We start from the raw sequence: 20,300 nt of genomic DNA on the forward strand, positions 1-20,300 counted from the left end.
ATAGGGGGCTCCAGACTACACATCCAGACTGCTGTTATAGGGGGCTCCAGACCACGCATCCAGACTGCTGTTATAGGGGGGCTCCAGATTACACCTCCAGACTGCTGTTATAGGGGGCTCCAGACCACGCATCCAGACTGCTGTTTTAGGGGGGCTCCAGATTACACCTCCAGACTGCTGTTATAGGGGGCTCCAGACTACACATCCAGACTGACTGCTGTTATAGGGGGCTCCAGACTACACATCCAGACTGCTGTTATAGGGGGGCTCCAGACTACACATCCAGACTGCTGTTATAGGGGGGCTCCAGACTACACATCCAGACTGCTGTTATAGGGGGGCTCCAGACTACACATCCAGACTGCTGTTATAGGGGGCTCCAGACTACACATCCAGACTGCTGTTATAGGGGGCTAAAGACCACGCATCCAGACTGCTGTTATAGGGGGCTTCAGACTACACCTCCAGATTGCTGTTATAGGGGGGCTCCAGATTACACCTCCAGACTGCTGTTATAGGGGGCTCCAAACCACGCATCCAGACTGCTGTTATAGGGGGGCTCCAGACTACACATCCAGACTGCTGTTATAGGGGGGCTCCAGATTACACCTCCAGACTGCTGTTATAGGGGGCTCCAGACTACACATCCAGACTGCTGTTATAGGGGGCTCCAGACTACACCTCCAGACTGCTGTTATAGGGGGCTCCAGACTACACATCCAGACTGCTGTTATAGGGGGGCTCTAGACTACACATCCAGACTGCTGTTATAGGGGGCTCCAGACTACACCTCCAGACTGCTGTTATAGGGGGCTCCAGACTGCTGTTATAGGGGGCTCCAGATTACACCTCCAGACTGCTGTTATAGGGGGCTCCAGACCACACATCCAGACTGCTGTTATAGGGGGCTCCAGACCACGCATCCAGACTGCTGTTATAGGGGGCTCCAGACTACACATCCAGACTGCTGTTATAGGGGGGTCCAGACTACACATCCAGACTGCTGTTATAGGGGGCTCCAGACTACACCTCCAGACTGCTGTTATAGGGGGCTCCAGACTACACCTCCAGACTGCTGTTATAGGGGGCTCCAGACTGCTGTTATAGGGGGGCTCCAGACTACACCTCCAGACTGCTGTTATAGGGGGGCTCCAGACTACACCTCCAGACTGCTGTTATAGGGGGGCTCCAGACTACACCTCCAGACTGCTGTTATAGGGGGGCTCCAGACTACACCTCCAGACTGCTGTTATAGGGTCTCCAGACTACACCTCCAGACTGCTGTTATAGGGTCTCCAGACTACACATCCAGACTGCTGTTATAGGGGGCTCCAGACTACACATCCAGACTGCTGTTATAGGGTCTCCAGACTACACATCCAGACTGCTGTTATAGGGGGCTCCAGACTAAAACTTCCAGACTGCTGTTATAGGGGGCTCCAGACTACACCTCCAGACTACTGTTATAGGGGGGCTCCAGACTACACCTCCAGACTGCTGTTATAGGGGGGCTCCAGACTACACCTCCAGACTGCTGTTATAGGGGGGCTCCAGACTACACCTCCAGACTGCTGTTATAGGGTCTCCAGACTACACCTCCAGACTGCTGTTATAGGGTCTCCAGACTACACATCCAGACTGCTGTTATAGGGGGGCTCCAGACTACACATCCAGACTGCTGTTATAGGGGGCTCCAGACTACACATCCACACTACTGTTATAGGGGGCTCCAGACTACACATCCAGACTGCTGTAATAGGGGGCTCCAGACTACACATCCAGACTGCTGTTATAGGGGGCTCCAGACTACACATCCAGACTGCTGTTATAGGGGGCTCCAGACTACACATCCAGACTGCTGTTATAGGGGGCTTCAGACTACACCTCCAGACTGCTGTTATAGGGGGCTCCAGACTACACATCCAGACTGCTGTTATAGGGGGCTCCAGACTACACCTCCAGACCGCTGTAATAGGGGGCTCCAGACTACACATCCAGACTGCTGTTATAGGGGGGCTCCAGACTACACTTCCAGACTGCTGTTATAGGGGGGCACCAGACTACACCTCCAGACTGCTGTTATAGGGGGCTCCAGACCACACACCCAGACTGCTGTTATAGGGGGGCTCCAGACTACACCTCCAGACTGCTGTTATAGGGGGGCTCCAGACTACACATCTTGCTACTGTTATAGGGGGCTCCAGACTACACATCCAGACTGCTGTTATAGGGGGCTCCAGACTACACATCCAGACTGCTGTTATAGGGGGCTCCAGACTACACCTCCAGACCGCTGTAATAGGGGCTCCAGATTACACATCCAGACTGCTGTTATAGGGGGGCTCCAGACTACACATACAGACTGCTGTTATAGGGGGGCACCAGACTACACCTCCAGACTGCTGTTATAGGGGGCTCCAGACCACACACCCAGACTGCTGTTATAGGGGGGCTCCAGACTACACATCCAGACTGCTGTTATAGGGGGGCTCCAGACTATACATCCAGACTGCTGTTATAGGGGGGTTCCAGACTACACCTCCAGACTGCTTTTATAGGGGGGCTCCAGACTACACCTCCAGACTGCTGTTATAGGGGGCTCCAGATTACACATCCAGACTGCTGTTACAGAAGGTGTGTGTCTGGTGTGAACTCGGCAGACACATGCTGCACACTGCACAGAACATGCACTTGACTTACTCTATACTCTATTATTATAGCTAAAAGGCAATATTTCCATCTCGCTTCCCTATTGGTCCACTTATCTGCCAATAAGAAAAAAATATATATATCATCCTATTGGCTAAACACTTCCTACCAAGCCCCGCCTTCTTCAGGAAGGTAAGCCGCTAGTAACACACTTAGCAAGTCCCACCCAGCTGTCATTTTCTCGCCTCCGGATTGGTTCTTCTCTCGCTGTCTTCTTCTCGGATTGGCTAGGCTTCCTTCCCTTGGACACTGTAGCTGGCTCCGCCTAACTGTCACCGGCTCAGACTCTGACTGGCTGCGGCGTAAGTCAATCGTGCGAAGGTCGCAACCCCATTGCCTGGGTCTGCGCTGGCGTAAGAAAGAAGGCGGGACTATGCCGTGTGTCTGATTTCTCCGCCGTTCGGTGCTGGAGAGCCCCGGGGAGGGAGGAGCTGCGTGACAGCGCCGGGGGCCTGAGGTGAGAGCTCGCTGTACGGTACATGTCGCACTAGTCTGTACTCTAATGAAGGCATTTTCCATCTGGGGTGATGCTGGACGTCACGGTGACCCCGGAGAAGGCGTGTCCCTGGTGCTGGTGACATCATCCAGATGTGTGCGGAATAGACGCAGTGTTGTTACGTCAGTCAGTAATGAGGTCATGAGTGTTCTTTAGATATCTCCTTCTGACGTCACAGCCTCATCCACCTGTCCATCATCTGCCCACCTGGTCCTGAGCCCACCCTCCCTGCACCCTACGAGTCCTCTGTGGCCAGTACTACCCCCCATTACCTCCCTGTGTCCAGTACTACTCTCCCCATCCTCTCCTCCCTAGTCCTGTCCATGTGTGCAGCACTACTCTCCCAATCCCCCATGTCTAGTACTACTCTCCCCATCCTCTTCCCTCTAGTACTACTCTCCCCATCGTCTCTAGTACTACTCTCCCCATCCTCTTCCCCATGTCTAGCACTACTCTCCCTATCCTCTCCCCTATGTCTAGTACTACTCTCCCCATCCTCTCCTCTCTAGTACTACTCTCCCCATCCTCTCCCCCCATGTCTAGTACTACTCTCCCCATCCTCTTCCCCATGTCTAGTACTACTCTCCCCATTCTCTTCCCCATGTCTAGTACTACTCTCCCCATCCTCTTCCCCATGTCTAGCACTACTCTCCCCATCCTCTCCCCCCATGTCTAGTACTACTCTCCCCATCCTCTCCCCCCATGTGTAGTACTACTCTCCCCATCCTCTCCCCCCATGTCTAGTACTACTCTCCCCATCCTCTTCCCCATGTCTAGCACTACTCTCCCTATCCTCTCCCCATGTCTAGTACTACTCTCCCCATCCTCTTCATGTCTAGTGCTACTCTCCCCATCCTCTCCTCCATTTCTAATACTACTCTCCCCATCCTCTTGCCCATGTCTAGTACTACTCTCCCCATCCTCTCCCCCCATGTGTAGTACTACTCTCCCCATCCTCTCCCCCCATGTCTAGTACTACTCTCCCCATCCTCTTCCCCATGTCTAGCACTACTCTCCCTATCCTCTCCCCATGTCTAGTACTACTCTCCCCATCCTCTTCATGTCTAGTGCTACTCTCCCCATCCTCTCCTCCATTTCTAATACTACTCTCCCCATCCTCTTGCCCATGTCTAGTACTACTCTCCCCATCCTCTCCCCCCATGTCTAGTACTACTCTCCCCATCCTCTCCCCCCATGTGTAGTACTACTCTCCCCATCCTCTCCCCCCATGTCTAGCACTACTCTCCCCATCCTCTCCCCCCATGTCTAGTACTACTCTCCCCATCCTCTTCCCCATGTCTAGCACTACTCTCCCTATCCTCTCCCCATGTCTAGTACTACTCTCCCCATCCTCTTCATGTCTAGTGCTACTCTCCCCATCCTCTCCTCCATTTCTAATACTACTCTCCCCATCCTCTTCCCCATGTCTAGTACTACTCTCACCATCCTCTCCCCCCATGTGTAGTACTACTCTCCCCATCCTCTCCCCCCATGTCTAGTACTACTCTCCCCATCCTCTTCCCCATGTCTAGCACTACTCTCCCTATCCTCTCCCCATGTCTAGTACTACTCTCCCCATCCTCTTCATGTCTAGTGCTACTCTCCCCATCCTCTCCTCCATTTCTAATACTACTCTCCCCATCCTCTTCCCCATGTCTAGTACTACTCTCCCCATCCTCTCCCCCCCATGTCTAGTACTACTCTCACCATCCTCTCCCCCCATGTGTAGTACTACTCTCCCCATCCTCTCTTGAAATCTCCATTTCTGATCTCGGTCACCGACGTGATGAACTCATTGACTTCTTAGGAAAATGTGATGAGTGTGTTGTTAGTTTTGCATTTCATAGTTCTGCGATGTAATGAGTCACGTCTGACTGATCGCGGTGGGAGCGGACACTCCGGTCCTGGGAAAATTTTTTAGGCTAAATCCTCTGTAGGAACATCAGATAGATTAACCCCTTGTGTGCGAGTCGGATCATGTAACAAGTGGCTAAGGAACAAGCCTCAGTGCATCGCCATCACAGCTGAGCCCAGAAATCTGATTGCTGCTCAGGTCTTTATCCAACCAGATTTTATTCAAATTCGGTTTAAAAACTCCCAAAAGTACATTAGACCCAGAAAATGCAGCAGTGAATGTTTCGCACCTGCCTTGTCTGTGTCTCGCACCCCAGATGATGCAGTTGCGAAACTCCCGTTAGGTCTGTCCTTGGTGGTGAAACCTGATTCTTCAGGGCAGTAATCCTTATATATTATTTCTAAACACTCTTTGTCTGTGATTACTTTGTATCTCCATTCATACTGCACCCACACACACAAATGATACACCATTTGTAAGATAAACTTGCCCCCTTAAGCAAGAAAATAGCCAAACAAATCACACATCCACGATGTGATCACAAAAAGCAGTTTAAACATTAATTTTCATAAACCTGCAGTAAGGAAAAATTACCTGCAGGTGGCAGCACACTACCACAAAGCTGATTACAGACATCACAAACAAATGCTAGCATTTGCCTTGGGGGCTTTTCAGCTTGCTGAACTCCTTGCCCAGCCGATTTCAGGCACATTGGAGGATTGCACACTTCACTGCAGGTGAGTCACGTATGCAAACACATTTGTAAACATGCACTGCTTTTTCAGTGATTACTTCGCCCCACACACACAAATGGTGAGTCACATATGCAAACACATTTGTAAACATGCACTGCTTTTTCGGTGATTACTTCGCTCCACACACACAAATGGTGAGTCACATACGCAAACACATTTGTAAACATGCACTGCTTTTTCGGTGATTACTTCGCCCCACACAAACAAATGATGAGTCACATATGCAAACACATTGGAAACATGCACTGCTTTTTCAGTGATTACTTCGCCCCACACACACAAATGGTGAGTCACATACGCAAACACATTTGTAAACATACACTGCTTTTTCGGTGACAAACACACACATAATGACAAACACACAAATAATACACCATTTGAAAGTTAAACTTGCCCCCTTCAGCAAGAAAAGACACAAACCACACATTCACGATTTGATCAATAAATACAGTTTAAACATTCATTTTCAGAAACCTGCAGAAAAAACAATAACCTGCAGGTGGCACCACAACCTCAAGACCTTTTTTTAGCCTCTACTTATCAAACCAATTTATTGTATTACCAATCTACACATATAAATACCTCTCTGTGTTCATCATCTCCTTAAATACATTAACATTTACCCAGCTTGATTTTCCTGAAATTGCCTGCACCCCCGACAACCAATGTACGAAAATTTTGCACGGGCCAACTAGTATCTTTTATTTATCTTTGGCTTAAAACATTGTATACTTTGTTTAAAAAAAAATTGGTTGTGTCACCATTGATCGAGACCCATAACCTTGTATTATTTCAGTCACGGAGCGGTGTGAGGGCTGTAGATTGGCTTGATACCATTTTGGGGTATATACAACGTGGTGATTGTTTTTTTTATTGCAGTCTTTGGGGTTGAAGATGCTGAGACTGAAAAACGTCAATGTTGGTGTTTTTATTTTTGCTACTTGTATTTTGGGATCTGATTGCCGATGGATCCGCATTGGTGGCTTGGTGCTGCTTTGTTGTTTGTTTTTGTTTTTCACTTTTGGCATTTAGACTTTTTTGTTTGCTTACAGTAAAAAATGTTATAATTTAATAGATCGGACTTTTACGGATTCGGCAACACCAAATACAGGTGCTTCTCAAAAAATTAGAATATCATACATAAGTAAATTTACAACCCCTGGCAAAAATTACGGAATCACCGGCCTTGGAGAATGTTCATTCAGTTGTTTAATTTTGTAGAAAAAAGAGGAGATCACAGACATGGCACAAAACTACAGTCATTTCAAATGGCAACTTTCTGGCTTTAAGAAACACTAAAAGAAATCAAGAACAAAAAATGTGGTTGTCAGTAATGGTTACTTTTTTAACCAAGCATAGGGGAAAAAATTATGGAATCACTCAATTCTGAGGAAAAAATTATGGAATCATGAAAAACAGACAGACAAAAAAAACACTCCAACACATCACTAGTATTTTGTTGCACCACCTCTGGCTTTTATAACAGCTTGCAGTCTCTGAGGCCTGGACTTAATGAGTGTCACACAGTACTTGTCATCAATCTGGCTCCAACTTTTTGTTGTATTTCAGTTCTTCAATACAAAAAGTGAAACTCATATATTATATAGAGTCATTACAAACAGAGTGATCTATTTCAAGTGTTTATTTCTGTTAATGTTGATGATTATGGCTTACAGCCAATGAAAACCCAAAAGTCATCTCAGTAAATTAGAACAATTAAGAAAAAACACATACAAAGGCTTCCTAAGTGTTTATTAAGGTCTCTTAGTCTGTTTCCTCAATCATGGGGAAGACTGCTGACTGACAGATGTCCAGAAGGCAGTCATTGACACCCTCCACAAGGAGGGTAAGCCACAAAAGGTCATTGCTAAAGAAGCCGGCTGTTCACAGAGTGCTGTATCCAAACATATTAATGGGAAGTTGAGTGGAAGGAAAAAGTGTGGTAGAAAAAGGTGCACAAGCAACCGGGATAACGGCAGAAAAGGCCATTCAAAAATCTGAGGGAGATTCACGAGGAGTGTCCTGCTGCTGGAGTCATTGCTTCAAGAGCCACCACACACAGACGTATCCAGGACATAGGCTACAAGTGTCACATTCCTTGCGTCAGGCCACTCATGACCAATAGACAATGCCAGAAGCGTCTTCCTAGGCCAAGGAGAAAAAGAACTGGACTGTTGCTCAGTGGTCCAAGGTGTTTTCAGATTAAAGTAAATTTTGCATTTCATTTGTAAACCAAGGTCCCAGAGTCTGGAGGAAGAGTGGAGAAGCCACAACCCAAGCTGCTGGAGGTCTAGTGTGAAGTTGATGGTTTGGGAGCCAGGTCATCTGCTGGTGTAGGTCCACTGTGTTTTATCAAGACCAAAGTCAGCGCAGCCGTCTGCCAGGAAATTTTAGAGCACTTCATGCTTCCCTCTGCCGACAAGCTGTACAATAATACCTGGTTTATAAACAACAGTATCACTGTGCTTGATTGGCAGCAAACTCGCCTGACCTTAACCTTACAGAGAATCTATGGGATATTATCAAGAGGAAGATCAGAGACACAAGACCCAACAATGCAGACGAGCTGAAGGATGCTATCAAAGCAACCTGGGCTTCCATAACACCTCAGCAGTGCCACAGGCTAATCACCTCCATGCCACGCCACATTGAGGCAGTAATTGAGGCAAAAGGAGCCCCGACCAAGTTCTGAGAGCATTTACTGAACATACATTTCAGTAGCCAACATTTCAAATTTTACAATCATTTTTCAAGCTGGTGTTATGAAGTATTCTAATTTTGTTGAGATAATGACTTTTGGGTGTTGATTGGCTGTAAGCCATAATCATCAACATTAACAGAAATAAACACTTGGAATAGATCACTCTGTTTGTAATGGCTCTATATAATATAGGAGTTTCAGTTTTTGCATTGAAGAACTGAAATTAACTTTTAGATGATATTCTAATTTTGTAAGCAGCACCTTTGTTTATTTCATAATCTTTTTTACTTTTAATGTCGGAAAAGTGCAGCGACTAGAATGATTTTTTTTTTTTTTTTTTTTTTTTTTTTGGGGGGGGGGGGTATTATGTTTTTTCTGCTTAACCACTCTTTTGTACTCTGTTTAGGGGACTCTGTTCATTTGATTGTTTTTGCAATACTTAAGTATTGTACTGTATGGTTGAGATTTTTCACCCAAAACATGTAAGCATTGTGGGTTTTCTTTTTTAATATGTGCACATTCTCCCAGTTTTTTCTCCTTTATGAATAAAGGCTAAGTTTTAGCTATTTCCTTTGGTGCTGGAGAATATCCCCTTTTGGAAAAGTGAGAACTATATACTGTATACTGCAGTGCTTGAGTATTGCGGCATATAATACTAATCCATCATGAAGTCCAACCTAAATCCCGCAGTCAGTGAGTGGTTAAACAGCGGCGAATGGAGCTGGAGGAAGATGTCTGCTGTATAACACAGAGCTCGCCACGACACCTGCCTGCTCTTTGCCCCGGCACCCGGCCCGTTCTTTGCCCCGGCACCTGCCCGCTCTTTGCCCCGGCACCCGCCCCCTCTTTGCCCCAGCACCCGCCCCCTCTTTGCCCCGGCACCCGCCTGCTCTTTGCCCCGGCACCCGCCTGCTCTTTGCCCCGGCACCCGCCTGCTCTTTGCCCCGGCACCCGCCTGCTCTTTGCCCCGGCACCCGCTTGCTCTTTGCCCCGGCACCCGCCTGCTCTTTGCCCCGGCACCCGCCCCCTCACCCACGGGAGAGCGGCTACCTCGTGTGGTCCCATAGACAATGAATGAAGCATCAGTGTGCATGCTATAGACCTCCTCTCCATTTATATGGAGCTGTGTAGAGGTCTGTTCTTGCAACGGGTGGGACTGCAGCGGTCGGACCCCCAGGAATCAGTAGAAACTTAGTGCACACGCTTTAACTTTGACCAAACTCACTGATTTCGGAAGAGCTGGGCCACTATTTGTGTTTGAGGGGCGACCTCCCGAGTCTTCCCTGGTAGATGGTATTGGGAGAATGAAACATTAGACATGTTGACTTTTAGCTTCCAATCTTGTGGTTTTCCCTGGGGTTTCTGGTAGTAATTTACTCCTCTCCCCCTGTTCAGAGCACATCCATGCTCTGACAAATTGATTATGTGGCCCTGAGAGATAGTCATCGGCTAACCGAACAATCAGCCAACAGTTTTAAAGTGAATCTGTCAGCAGAGTTTTGCTATGCAATCTGAGAGCAGCATGGTGTAGAGTCTGAGACCCTGATTCCAGCAATGTGTGTCTTACTGGGATGTATATTGCAGTTTCAATAAAATCAGTGTTTTATCAGCAGAAGATTATCACTGCAGGACTAGATATCTGGTGCCTCCTAGACAGCTGCTCTGTATGACCAATCATGATTAAGGGAGCTTAGTCTCCAGAAACGCGTTGAGATTCTTACCCATATGGCTTGTGCTGAAGTCTGTATCCTCTATGCTTAAAGTTTGTGAATAAAGAAAACTCTTTTTTACGGATTCAGTGAAGCTGGACATTCTCTTCTTTTAAAAAAAAAAAAAAAAAAAAAGACAGATTTCTTTTAGCTTTATCTTCAGCTTTAAAGAGAAGCCACAAAAAGTGGGAGTAGAGCAATGAATCCATGAAGTGACCAGATAATGACTGGTTCACTACAGATCAGTAAACTACCGGGTGACGAAAATTGAGGTCTAATCAGGATATTAGCTCACAAATGCATGGGGGTCCCACTTTTTGGATATTTATCATCTGACTATTTTGATTTGGGTAAACGATTTTATTGGAGCCCAACCCCTTTAAGTGACCCCCGTCTTTTACGCTGCTCTAATGGTCACGTTGTTATGTGAGGGGTTTAAAGTTAAACTTTAGCCTAAAGTTATTTTCTGGACTATGCTAGGAATTCCCTTAAGTGTCACTTTTAGGCCGTGCGGAGCGGTAACAAGCCACCCATAAAGGCCACTACTGCTCCTCTGCGGCCTCCGATTGGGGCCCGGTTTAGTTGGATTTCATAAGAATGTAAAAAAAAAAAACCCATTCAATGATGTTCTGTAACTGGAGGTTATAAATGTCTGCATTCAGCCGGAGGGAGCAAAATGTAGGCCATGGCTTGTTTTTAGCCTTTCTGGTATTTGCTCACTTTGTTCTCACTTGTTCCCACGTGGACACAATCAGCAAGCCGGGTTACTGCTGTTACCGAATCTTATTCTGGATTTGGTGCAGGGTATAGCAGTGTCAGGAGCTCATTATTAAAGGGAATCTGTCAGCAAGTTTTTGCTACCCCATCTGAGAGCAGCATGATGTAGAGGAGGAGACTCTGATTCCAGCGATGTGTCACTTACTGGGCTGCTTGATGCACATTTAATAAAAATTACGTTTTCTCTGCTGCTGATCTACTAGTTCTTTGAATGCTGAGCTCTGTATAACCCCGCCCACACCACTGATTGGCTGCTTTCTGTGTGCAAAGGCAGAAAGCTGCCAATCGGTGTTGGGGGCGGGGTTATACAGAGCTCATGTATGTGGAGGACTACATGGCAGCAGGTTTACTAGTTTATCAACTGCTGATAAATCAGTGATTTTATTGAAAGTATGGCAAGCAGCCTAGTGAGTGATACATCACTGGAATCGGAGTCTCTGCACCTACATTATGCTGCTCTCAGATAAGGAGGCAAAATCTGGGGACAGATCCCCTTTAAATTCAGTATAAGTCTCAGGGTATGTGCAATTTTTTATTATTCTACTCCATTTAAAATTAAAAAAACACAAAGCGACTTTGAAAATCATCTTTTACTGTTTAGTGTATACAGCTCCTATGCAAATCAGTGTATCTCATATTTAGATGAAAAATCAATCTAATTTGTTCTACACACGACTAAGGCTGTGATTTAAAGGGAATCCAGCAGCGCGACCCTCCCCTTGTCAGTCAAGGTGGTTCTAGACAGGGAATAGAGCCAGGGAGGCAGAGGTTTGGGAAGTGCTACAATCACGACCAGAGCACTTCAGCTTCATTTGCATATGGAAAAATACAGTTTGGGGAGGTGGACCCACTATGACATTCCCTTTCATGTGTACGGAGCAATAAACGGAGGGTGTGATGGACGATTCATTGTGGCATCCATCACCCGTAGGCTATAATGGCTATTGGAAGCTCATGACATATACACTTAAAGGGACTCTTACTAATAGGCAATGTTATAAAATAAGGAAACCTCCAGAATGATCACTGCGTCTCGTCTGCTCTAGTTTTCTCCACCAGTCCTGCAGGGCTGACAATCCCATCCATCATTCACATGACCACTGCTGTCAATCACTGGTCTCAGCTACTACATGCCATGCACCCAAGCTTCTTTGCCGAGGCCTGTAATTGGCTGTAGCAGTCATGTGACTGGTTACCACTGACAGACTGGCGAAGACCATCGGAGCGTAGGCACTAGTCATCACTAGTACGTATCCCTTTATTTTATCTTGGAAAATGCCTTAAAATCCCTGAGAACACCTTTTATAGTTGTCTGCGTCACCCTTAGTCCCCCATTTAAAGGGACGTTCTCCAAGTTTTTATCTTCGCGAGCGTGTGCCGTTCCTCTGTCTCGTGACTTCCTGCCCCCCATGGTGAGGGGCAGCGCACTCCTGAAGATTGACAGTTCAGCTCCACAGCATGGCTGAGCCGGTGGTCTGCAGAGGCCGTGTTGAAGAAACCCAAGGACACCGACTGGATCCAGCAATGCAGCCAGCTGCAGAGCTCTACTAGCAAGCGTTCGCTCCTTGCCTAGGAATCCGCCATCTCAGAGGTGGCTAGTAACTGTGGCAACCAGCTATAAAGTATAAAAATTAAAAATCAATTGGAACGTAGAGGAAAATTGCATGTTTTCCAGGCTTCACGTATTTAAGACGAGGCAACCCCTTTAATAAGAACATATAGTGCACGGTATCGTTTTTTTCCCCTGTAGTCTGCAGTGTGCTGTGCTATTTCAGGCTGGCCAGGAATCGGGAATAAGACGCCTCAGACTGACTAATAGGACCTCTGAACACGCTTTAGTGTCGACGTCGGTACATTTCCTGCTATCCACGCTAAACATGACGGCGTGTGAACCAGTCCAACAGGACAAGCGATGACTGTGCCTCACGTCCTGCCTCAGGACCAGCAGGTACTGGAATTTCACGCCATCTTTCGTAATCCGTCAGAAGAAGAAAAACCGGCTTCAGTGAAAGTGATTTGTTTTATGGCTGCCACTTCCCCGGGGCACACAGGACTCCTGCTCAGTTAGACTGCCATATTACTCATGCGAGGATCATATCGCAATGCTCGGACTGGCCGTCGGCTCTCCTCACCTGAGCAGGACGGCATGTATATCTATGCAGCTGTCACACTCAGGTGAGGAGAGCCGATGGCCAGTCCGAGCATTGCGGTATGATCCTCGCATGAGTAATATGGCCGTCTGACTGCGCCCTTACTGTATACCTCCAGGGTTCTGCACCACTGCCTAAAACGTCTGTGCCTATAATAAACAGGACCTATCAGATTGAGAAAAGCAGGTGTCGTCATTGAAAACCTACCTAATCTGAGAGCAGCATAACGTAAGGACCAAAACCCAGATTCCAGCAATGTATCACTTACTGGGCTGCTTACAGTAGTTTTGATTAAAACATTATTTAATCCGCAAGAGATTATCAGTACAGAAGACTAGCTAACCTGCAGCTCTGCTAGTCCTCTCAATGCTGAGCTCTGTATAGCCCCGCCCCCCAACACTGATTGGCTGCTTTCTGCCTATGGCAGCTTTCTGTGTACACTATCCAATCAGTGGTGTGGGCGGGATTATACAGAGCTCCCTATTGAGAGGAATAGAAGATCTGCAGCAGATAAAACTGCAGTAAGCAGCCCAGTAAGTGATGCATCGCTGAGATCAGGGTCCCAGACCGTACATCACATCATTTTCATGGTGATTTGTCCCTCAAAAAAACACGGACATGTGAACAGCCCCATAGACTATAATGGTCTGGGGTCGGGGTCTGACTATTCAGGCATCCAGCCATGGGAAGATATATAGATGAAATGCCAGAAAAGGGTACAAGAAATCAGAACAAAACCAAAAACCTGACGCGGACGTCACAAGTACTTGAAAACTGGACGTCGGAATGACATTTTGGGATGATGACCGGACTCACCGCGGGAGTCTCTTGTGGATCTTCGGTCCCTTGTGCTCCCATAAACCTGGCGTCCTACAGAATCTTGCTAGTTATTGCAATCTCCTGCACCCCTGTAACATTTATACACCACCTCATTGACCACCTCCTATTCAGAGCAGATTTTCGGTGCCACCATATATTATACACACTGGCCATTTTCCTTGAGCAGACCATCCCCCAAAGGAGACCACTTTTTATTGGAATTTTGAGTAGTCGCCATAAAATGAGTTCACTCTACAGTATATACAGTTGTGGCCAAAAGTTTTGAGACTGACACAAAGTTTGGTTTTCACAGTTTAGAGCTTCACTGTTTTTAGATCTTTTAGTTGGATGTTTTTTTAGTTACTGACGAACAATTATCAGCATTTTCTAAGTTTTTACACTTTTCTTGACAAATCCATCCAGTTTATGTAAAGTCTCAATATTTCCAGTGTTGACCCTTATAGTAGAAGACTTCTGCCCTTTGCCCCGGCAGCTGGATATCAGCTTCTGGGCCAAATCCCGACTGATGACCTATTCTCGTCTAATCAGTGCTTGGAAATTATCACAGTTTCTGTGGTTTTGTTTGTCCTCCAGCTTTTTGAGGATCAACCACTGGGTTGATCTGGGGAATTACCTGGCCAGGGATCCAAGATGTCACTCTTTTGTTCACTGAGCCACTTAGTTATCACTTCTGCTTTGTGACACGGTCTCCATCTTTCTGGAGAAAGCATTGTTCATCACCATATTGGTCCTGGATGGGTGGGAGAATCTGGTCTTGCAGGAGGTTTAGATCCCATTCTATATTCATGGCAAAATTGTGAGTGAGCCCCCTCCATGTATGAAAAGCCCCCACACATGAATGGTGTCAGGATGCCTTACTGTTGGAAGGCACAGGTCTCATGGTAGTCCTCACCTTTTCTCCTCCAGACAATCATTCTTCCTGATGTCCTAAATAGTATGAAGGGGGCTTCATCTGAGAAAATAACTGTACCCCAGTCCTCTCCAGCCCAATCCCTGTATTTGCTGCAGAGTTACGGTATTTTCTCTGATGGAGCACCCACCGTTTCCCTACAGCCAGGGACCAAGGGTTGTTCCGAAACCGGAAGACTCCCTTAACTTCAGGTTCATGGTGATCCTTTCAGTTTGACACCAACTTTCTGAAGGTCATAAAGTGCTCTTTAATAGTAGGATTTATACATTTTGGAGATTTATCAAAACAACTGCATGGGGGGATGAGTAGTCTCCCATGGAAACCAATCAGACGTCAGCTCTCATAATCAAGAGGACCTTTGGAAAGAGGACCTTTGGGAAATGAAAGCAGTGATCTGATTGGTTGTAAACGATGGTTGCTCCATTGTGTCCTTCCCGTGAAGTCTTGGTATGGTGTAAATGAAGGTAAGCTGTTCCTACACCCGTGGTGCCCTCCACATGCTCAGTTCTGTAAGTGACTCCCCGTTTTATCGTTTCAGATGAGCACTCTGGCCCCCCTCCATCTCGCAGACATGGCCAGCCCGGCTCTCAGTCCCGATGATTCGTCCCTGTCGGCGGCGGTGAGCATCTCGCCCTCAGACTCTGAGAACCTCAGTCCGGATGAACTGGAGCTGCTCAGCAAACTGGAGGAGCAGAACAGGTACACGGCGTATAGTGTGCGTAAGACCATTTATGTCAGTGAAGGACACCTTTGATATGACACATATGTGGTTGCCTTTAGTTTATAAAAATCCAGTAAGTTTGATTCTTCCATCTTCACCTGACATGCAGACTGTTCTGAGTTTCATATTTTCTCTGGGTGTCAGATCTGTGTGCCCCCGGGGGAGGATGATGTCTTCATTAGCTCCTATATCAGCACAGCTTCTATCCACCTTGATGTGCTTTCCTCCTTGTCTACGGCTCGTGTTCTCTGCCCTCCCAGAGACTATACATGCTTTCTCCCATGTCCACATTTTGGAGATCTGTGTATACTCTCTTATTCCTCCCTGCTGCTTTCTCTGACACTGAAATAAAGGAGAAGGGGAGCAGAGAGAACTGTCTGGAGCCTTTACTGTGTCTTGTTTTGCAGGTCTCTTGGCTATATAAAGGACTTCCAGATACTCTGCTGCGGCAATATGGACTATTCGGAAAGTTTCTTAAGTTAGGGAACAAATGAATAAGCAAAATTAAATTCTGTGCATAGATAATGGAACTTGGCGTAATCAGTTGATCGGCCCAATCATCACTAAGAGAATAACTGTCCTCGTTGTCCATAGCGACCAATCAGAGCTCGGCTTTAATTTCTTAAACTGATTTGTTAACATGAAAGCTGTACTGTGATTGGATGTTATGGGCAACAAATCTAGTGTTATTTTTTTTTTTTTATAAATGAGGTCCATTGATTTTCTTGCTGTAAAAAATAAAAGAAACGGAATGATTTACAGCGGCGGGATTATGAGAAATCAATGATACAGCCGGGGTCGTCTTCTTTATGCATCGTCTGATGTATCTCAGCTACTGAACAACACTTTTTATAGCGCAGAAATCAATGTCAGCTCTTAGCTTGATCTCATTTTTTTTTATTCTCCTGTTTAAGAAAGGAACAATGTGAAGTGATGTGACATTTTAAAGAGCCCCGGCATTCTTAAAATCTCAAATAAGTCCTTAAAGGGGTTTTCCCACAAACAAAGTACATTTTTAAGCAATAGATCTTGGAATAATGATAAGTTCCACAATTGGATGTGTTAAAAATGAATGTTCCTGTGCTGAGATAATCTTATAAATGTGCCCCTGCTGTGTACTGTGTAATAGCTGTGTCTGACCGTACAGGAACATGGTCTGAATTATAACACAGCTCCTGGGCAGGGGAGGAAGCAAAAGAGTGTACAGACAGGACAGCATGGGATTGCAGCTGCTGCTTTCTGTGAGGTAAAACATTTCCCTGCTTGTTTAAAAACATGTTTACCTCACAGAAAGAAGCAGCTTTGATCCCCCTTTTTGCCAAAAAAATGATAGTTTTGCGCTAAGGAAAGGTTAAAGACAAAAATAAAGACCATTTGATGGAATATGGATGAGCTGCAGCCGATCAGCGATTCTTGATTATGTCACGTGAGTGCTACAGTCAAGGTGAGGTAAGCCCGCAACGACATCGCTGCAATGATGCTGATGTGGTGATATATGGCCTGAAACGCGTTGAATGTACAGGATCCCGTAAATAATAAAATCATACATACGTCCATTCTAGAAGGTAAAAATCCATCCATGCAAGTAACGTCATCTGTCATCCCGATTTACAAAGATGGAGACAGAGCAGTCATGAATCGTGAACATGGGCAAGGAAAAACGAAGATCCGAACAGAGGAGAAGACTTTGTGGATGAACACTCTTCATAGTCACAGCTCGAGTGGACAAAATACTGTCGAGGGGGGCTGGTCAGATCGCTGTAGGTGACAATGTGATTTTTAAAGGGTAGAAGTTAACACCTATCTCATTGGGTGAGACCCCTTGCCGGAAAAAGCTGTGCTCACCTATCTACAGCAGTCCCGTAGACAATGAATGGAGCTGTGGCTGGACATGTGTCCTACCACATAGACAAGGCTCTGCAGAGCCCCATTGTGGGGATCAGTGGGAGTCTTACCCATTGGACCCTCAACGATCAGCAAGTTATAGCCTATCCTTATAAAGCTGATAATAACTTAAAGGGGTTGTCGATATTTGGGGACAATTATTTGTCTTACTTAAATACATGCAATTGGGACTAAAAAAAAAGCATTTTTGCAAATGGGTTTCCTTAAAAATGTTGCTCCGTTTGCTTTCTGTAGCCTCTGTCTATTGCTGGCTCCAGAATGAGTTAACTGGGAATCTGTCAGTCAGCGAGCTATGACAAGAGGTTTTTTTAAACTCTTTTTCTCCTACGCCTCATTGGGGGACACAGGACCATGGGTGTTATGCTGCTTGCCACTAGGAGGACACTAAGTAAACACAAAGAGTTAACTCCTCCTCTGCAGTATACACCCCTTGACTGGCCAGTAACGACTCAGTTCTTGCTTAGTGTCTGTAGGAGGCACTTGGGTCTGTTCAGACCCCACCATTTATTATTTTATTTTTATTTTCTGTAAATTTTTATTTTTTATCTAACGGAGTGAAGGGGGAGATGGACTCTTTTCCAGGGTCCGCTCTCCCCCGAACCATCAACAGGCGAGCGCGGCGAGTATACCTCCCCGTTCCTCTCCTGCGACGTATGGGGCACCCCTAACCTAACCCGGGGCGACGGTTCCTACTCGGTCCCGATCTCCCCCATTATAGGAGGGCGAGCACATAGAGTATACCTCTCATGTGCATCTCCCGGGCTCCACCGCACTCAAGCCCTCACCTCGGCGTCTTGTAGTCCCCACGGTAGCCGTAAGTCCCCTGCGGCAGGCACATCTGCATGGTGGCACAGCCATAAGTCCCCCGAGGCAGGCACATACGATGCTCTCATCCCCCGGCGCAGGGAGGACAGATTGAGCTGGAAGCCGCACTGAGGCTCTGTGAGTATTCCCCTCCTCATGCTGCGGCGTTGGAGGATGCGGTCCGGGTCCCTGGGGAGAGGCGCCACTGTTGCGCAGCGGCGATCGTTCGGCGCTACACCGCGCCCGCAGGCGCATGCCACCGGCAGCCTGTGTAAATTTAGTCTCCGGCTTTTCAGCCGGCCTAGGCCACGTTTTGTAATTCCCGCCCACCGCTGAAGCTCCGCCCACCGCTCAGGCGCTTCTCGTTCTGAACGAGAATAGCCCTGCAGATCTCGGCCGCCATATTGGGTCTCCCTCTCCTGCGTGGAACGCTGCAGAAAACGCTTTCTCTTCCTCCCTGGGGACACCGACACAGTACCGTGGGTAAGCTGCCCCTTCTTATAGGGAAACGCTTAACCCCTTCTCTGCAAAATCCCAGGCTAGTGCAGTATTTTGGAGGCAGACATACAGCTATGTCTCAGTCTAAGGAGGCAAAAAGGGGCAACAAAAAGCACACTGTCTTTTTTACCGTATGTGCCACTTGCAATTCTTCTTTGCCGCGGGCCCACAGTACTCCCTTGTGCCAGAACTGTGACCCGGCCTGTGCGCAGCCACCTTCTGCCGCTACCTCCAATGTCGCCACCAACCCCGCCGAGCCTAACCCTCCTGTGTGGGCCGCGTCCCTGTCACGTTCAATGGAATCCTTAGTCAAGGCATTAGACTCTTTCCGAGGGTCCTCCTTGAGCCAGAACTCACCTCCGTCCCGTTCTACGGGACTCCCGGGGTTCCAGAAAAAGGACCCCTCCCTCATCTCCCGTACACGCTCGAGCTTCAGCTTCTGCGAGCTCCTCTTCTCGCTCTCCCTCCCCTGAGGGTCGCAGCGTACGGGACTCAGTATATGTGTCGGAGGAATCTTTAACCCAAGACTCCTCTATTGGTCAGGAGACACTTGACTCCCTTATTGAGGCAGTCAACAAAACGTTAATGGTGGACGACGAATCTGCTTCCTCTCAGGAACACGTCGTATCTTTTAAAAGGACTAAACACGTCCAAAAGATATTTGCTAATCACCCTGAGTTTCAGGACATTATCCAAAAACACAGGGAGCACCCTGAGAGGCGCTTCACTGCTCAAAAAGCCACGGAAGCTAAATATCCTTTCTCTAAGGATCTGGTCAAGGAGTTGCTTTTCTCTCCTTCTGTGGATCCGGCCGTATCGCGACTCGCATCCAAAACGGTCTTATCCCTGTCAGACGGTTCATCAGTCAAAAATCCCTCTGACCGTCAAATTGATTATTTGGCTCGCTCAGTCTTTGAAGTCTCAGGAGCAGCTCTTCTTCCATCCTTTGCAGCTACCTGGGTAGCTAAGGCTATGGTGGCCTGGGCAGAGGTGTTAACCTCTTACGTCCACGGCAGTACTCTTCCCTCAGAGGCGGCCAGACTAGCTAGCCAGATAGCTCAGGCCGGAGATTTCATGGTTAGCGCTTCCATAGATGCGGCGAATTGCGCAGCGCAAGCAGCGGCAAACGCAATTTCCATCAGGAGAGCCTTATGGCTCCACGATTGGCGAGCAGATTCTGCTTCTAAGAAGTCGCTGACTTCTCTACCTTACCAAGCGGGTTGTTTATTCGGGGAGAAACTAGACCAAATCATTTCTGACGCTACCGGAGGGAAGAGTAAATTTCTTCCCCAGCAAAAACCGACCCGGCCTTTTCGGAATCAACAGCAGTTTCGATTCCGGTCCTTTCGTAACAACTCCGGTTGGTCCTCCTCTTCCCCTGGTTTGGGACGACGGGACAACAGAACTTCCCAGGTCTCATAGAGACCAAACCGTTCCTGGAAACCCAGACCGAGACCGGCTGCCCCTAAG

The 20,300-nt window shown here is 47.2% G+C and overlaps 2 protein-coding genes across 7 annotated transcripts in view; one reads left to right on the forward strand and one right to left on the reverse strand.

Annotated features, from left to right (window-relative positions):
* Positions 1-3,013, reverse strand: part of LOC143774687 (uncharacterized) — an 80,352-nt gene extending 77,339 nt beyond the window's left edge. Inside the window, exon 1 of one of the 3 annotated variants that reach the window (XM_077262448.1) lies at positions 2,876-3,013. Coding sequence is in view for 1 of the 3 variants with exons in the window: in XM_077262443.1 (XP_077118558.1) it covers positions 2,862-2,886 (25 nt within the window). In the remaining 2 variants the exon portion in view is untranslated. Of the gene's footprint in view, positions 1-2,818 lie in introns of all 3 variants that reach the window. The other 2 variants (XM_077262443.1, XM_077262447.1) reach the window with 2 other exon arrangements.
* EVI5L (ecotropic viral integration site 5 like) overlaps positions 3,007-20,300 on the forward strand; it is a 67,175-nt gene continuing 49,881 nt past the window's right edge. The window contains exons 1-2 of one of the 4 annotated variants that reach the window (XM_077262439.1): positions 3,007-3,166; positions 15,441-15,601. In XM_077262439.1, the coding sequence (XP_077118554.1) occupies positions 15,441-15,601 (161 nt within the window). In that variant the 5' untranslated portion in view covers positions 3,007-3,166. Of the gene's footprint in view, positions 3,167-12,929; positions 12,951-15,440; positions 15,602-20,300 lie in introns of those variants that run through there. The other 3 variants (XM_077262440.1, XM_077262441.1, XM_077262438.1) reach the window with 3 other exon arrangements.

Source organism: Ranitomeya variabilis, chromosome 5, assembly GCF_051348905.1.
Source record: "Ranitomeya variabilis isolate aRanVar5 chromosome 5, aRanVar5.hap1, whole genome shotgun sequence".
Classification (NCBI taxonomy): Eukaryota; Metazoa; Chordata; class Amphibia; order Anura; family Dendrobatidae; genus Ranitomeya; species Ranitomeya variabilis.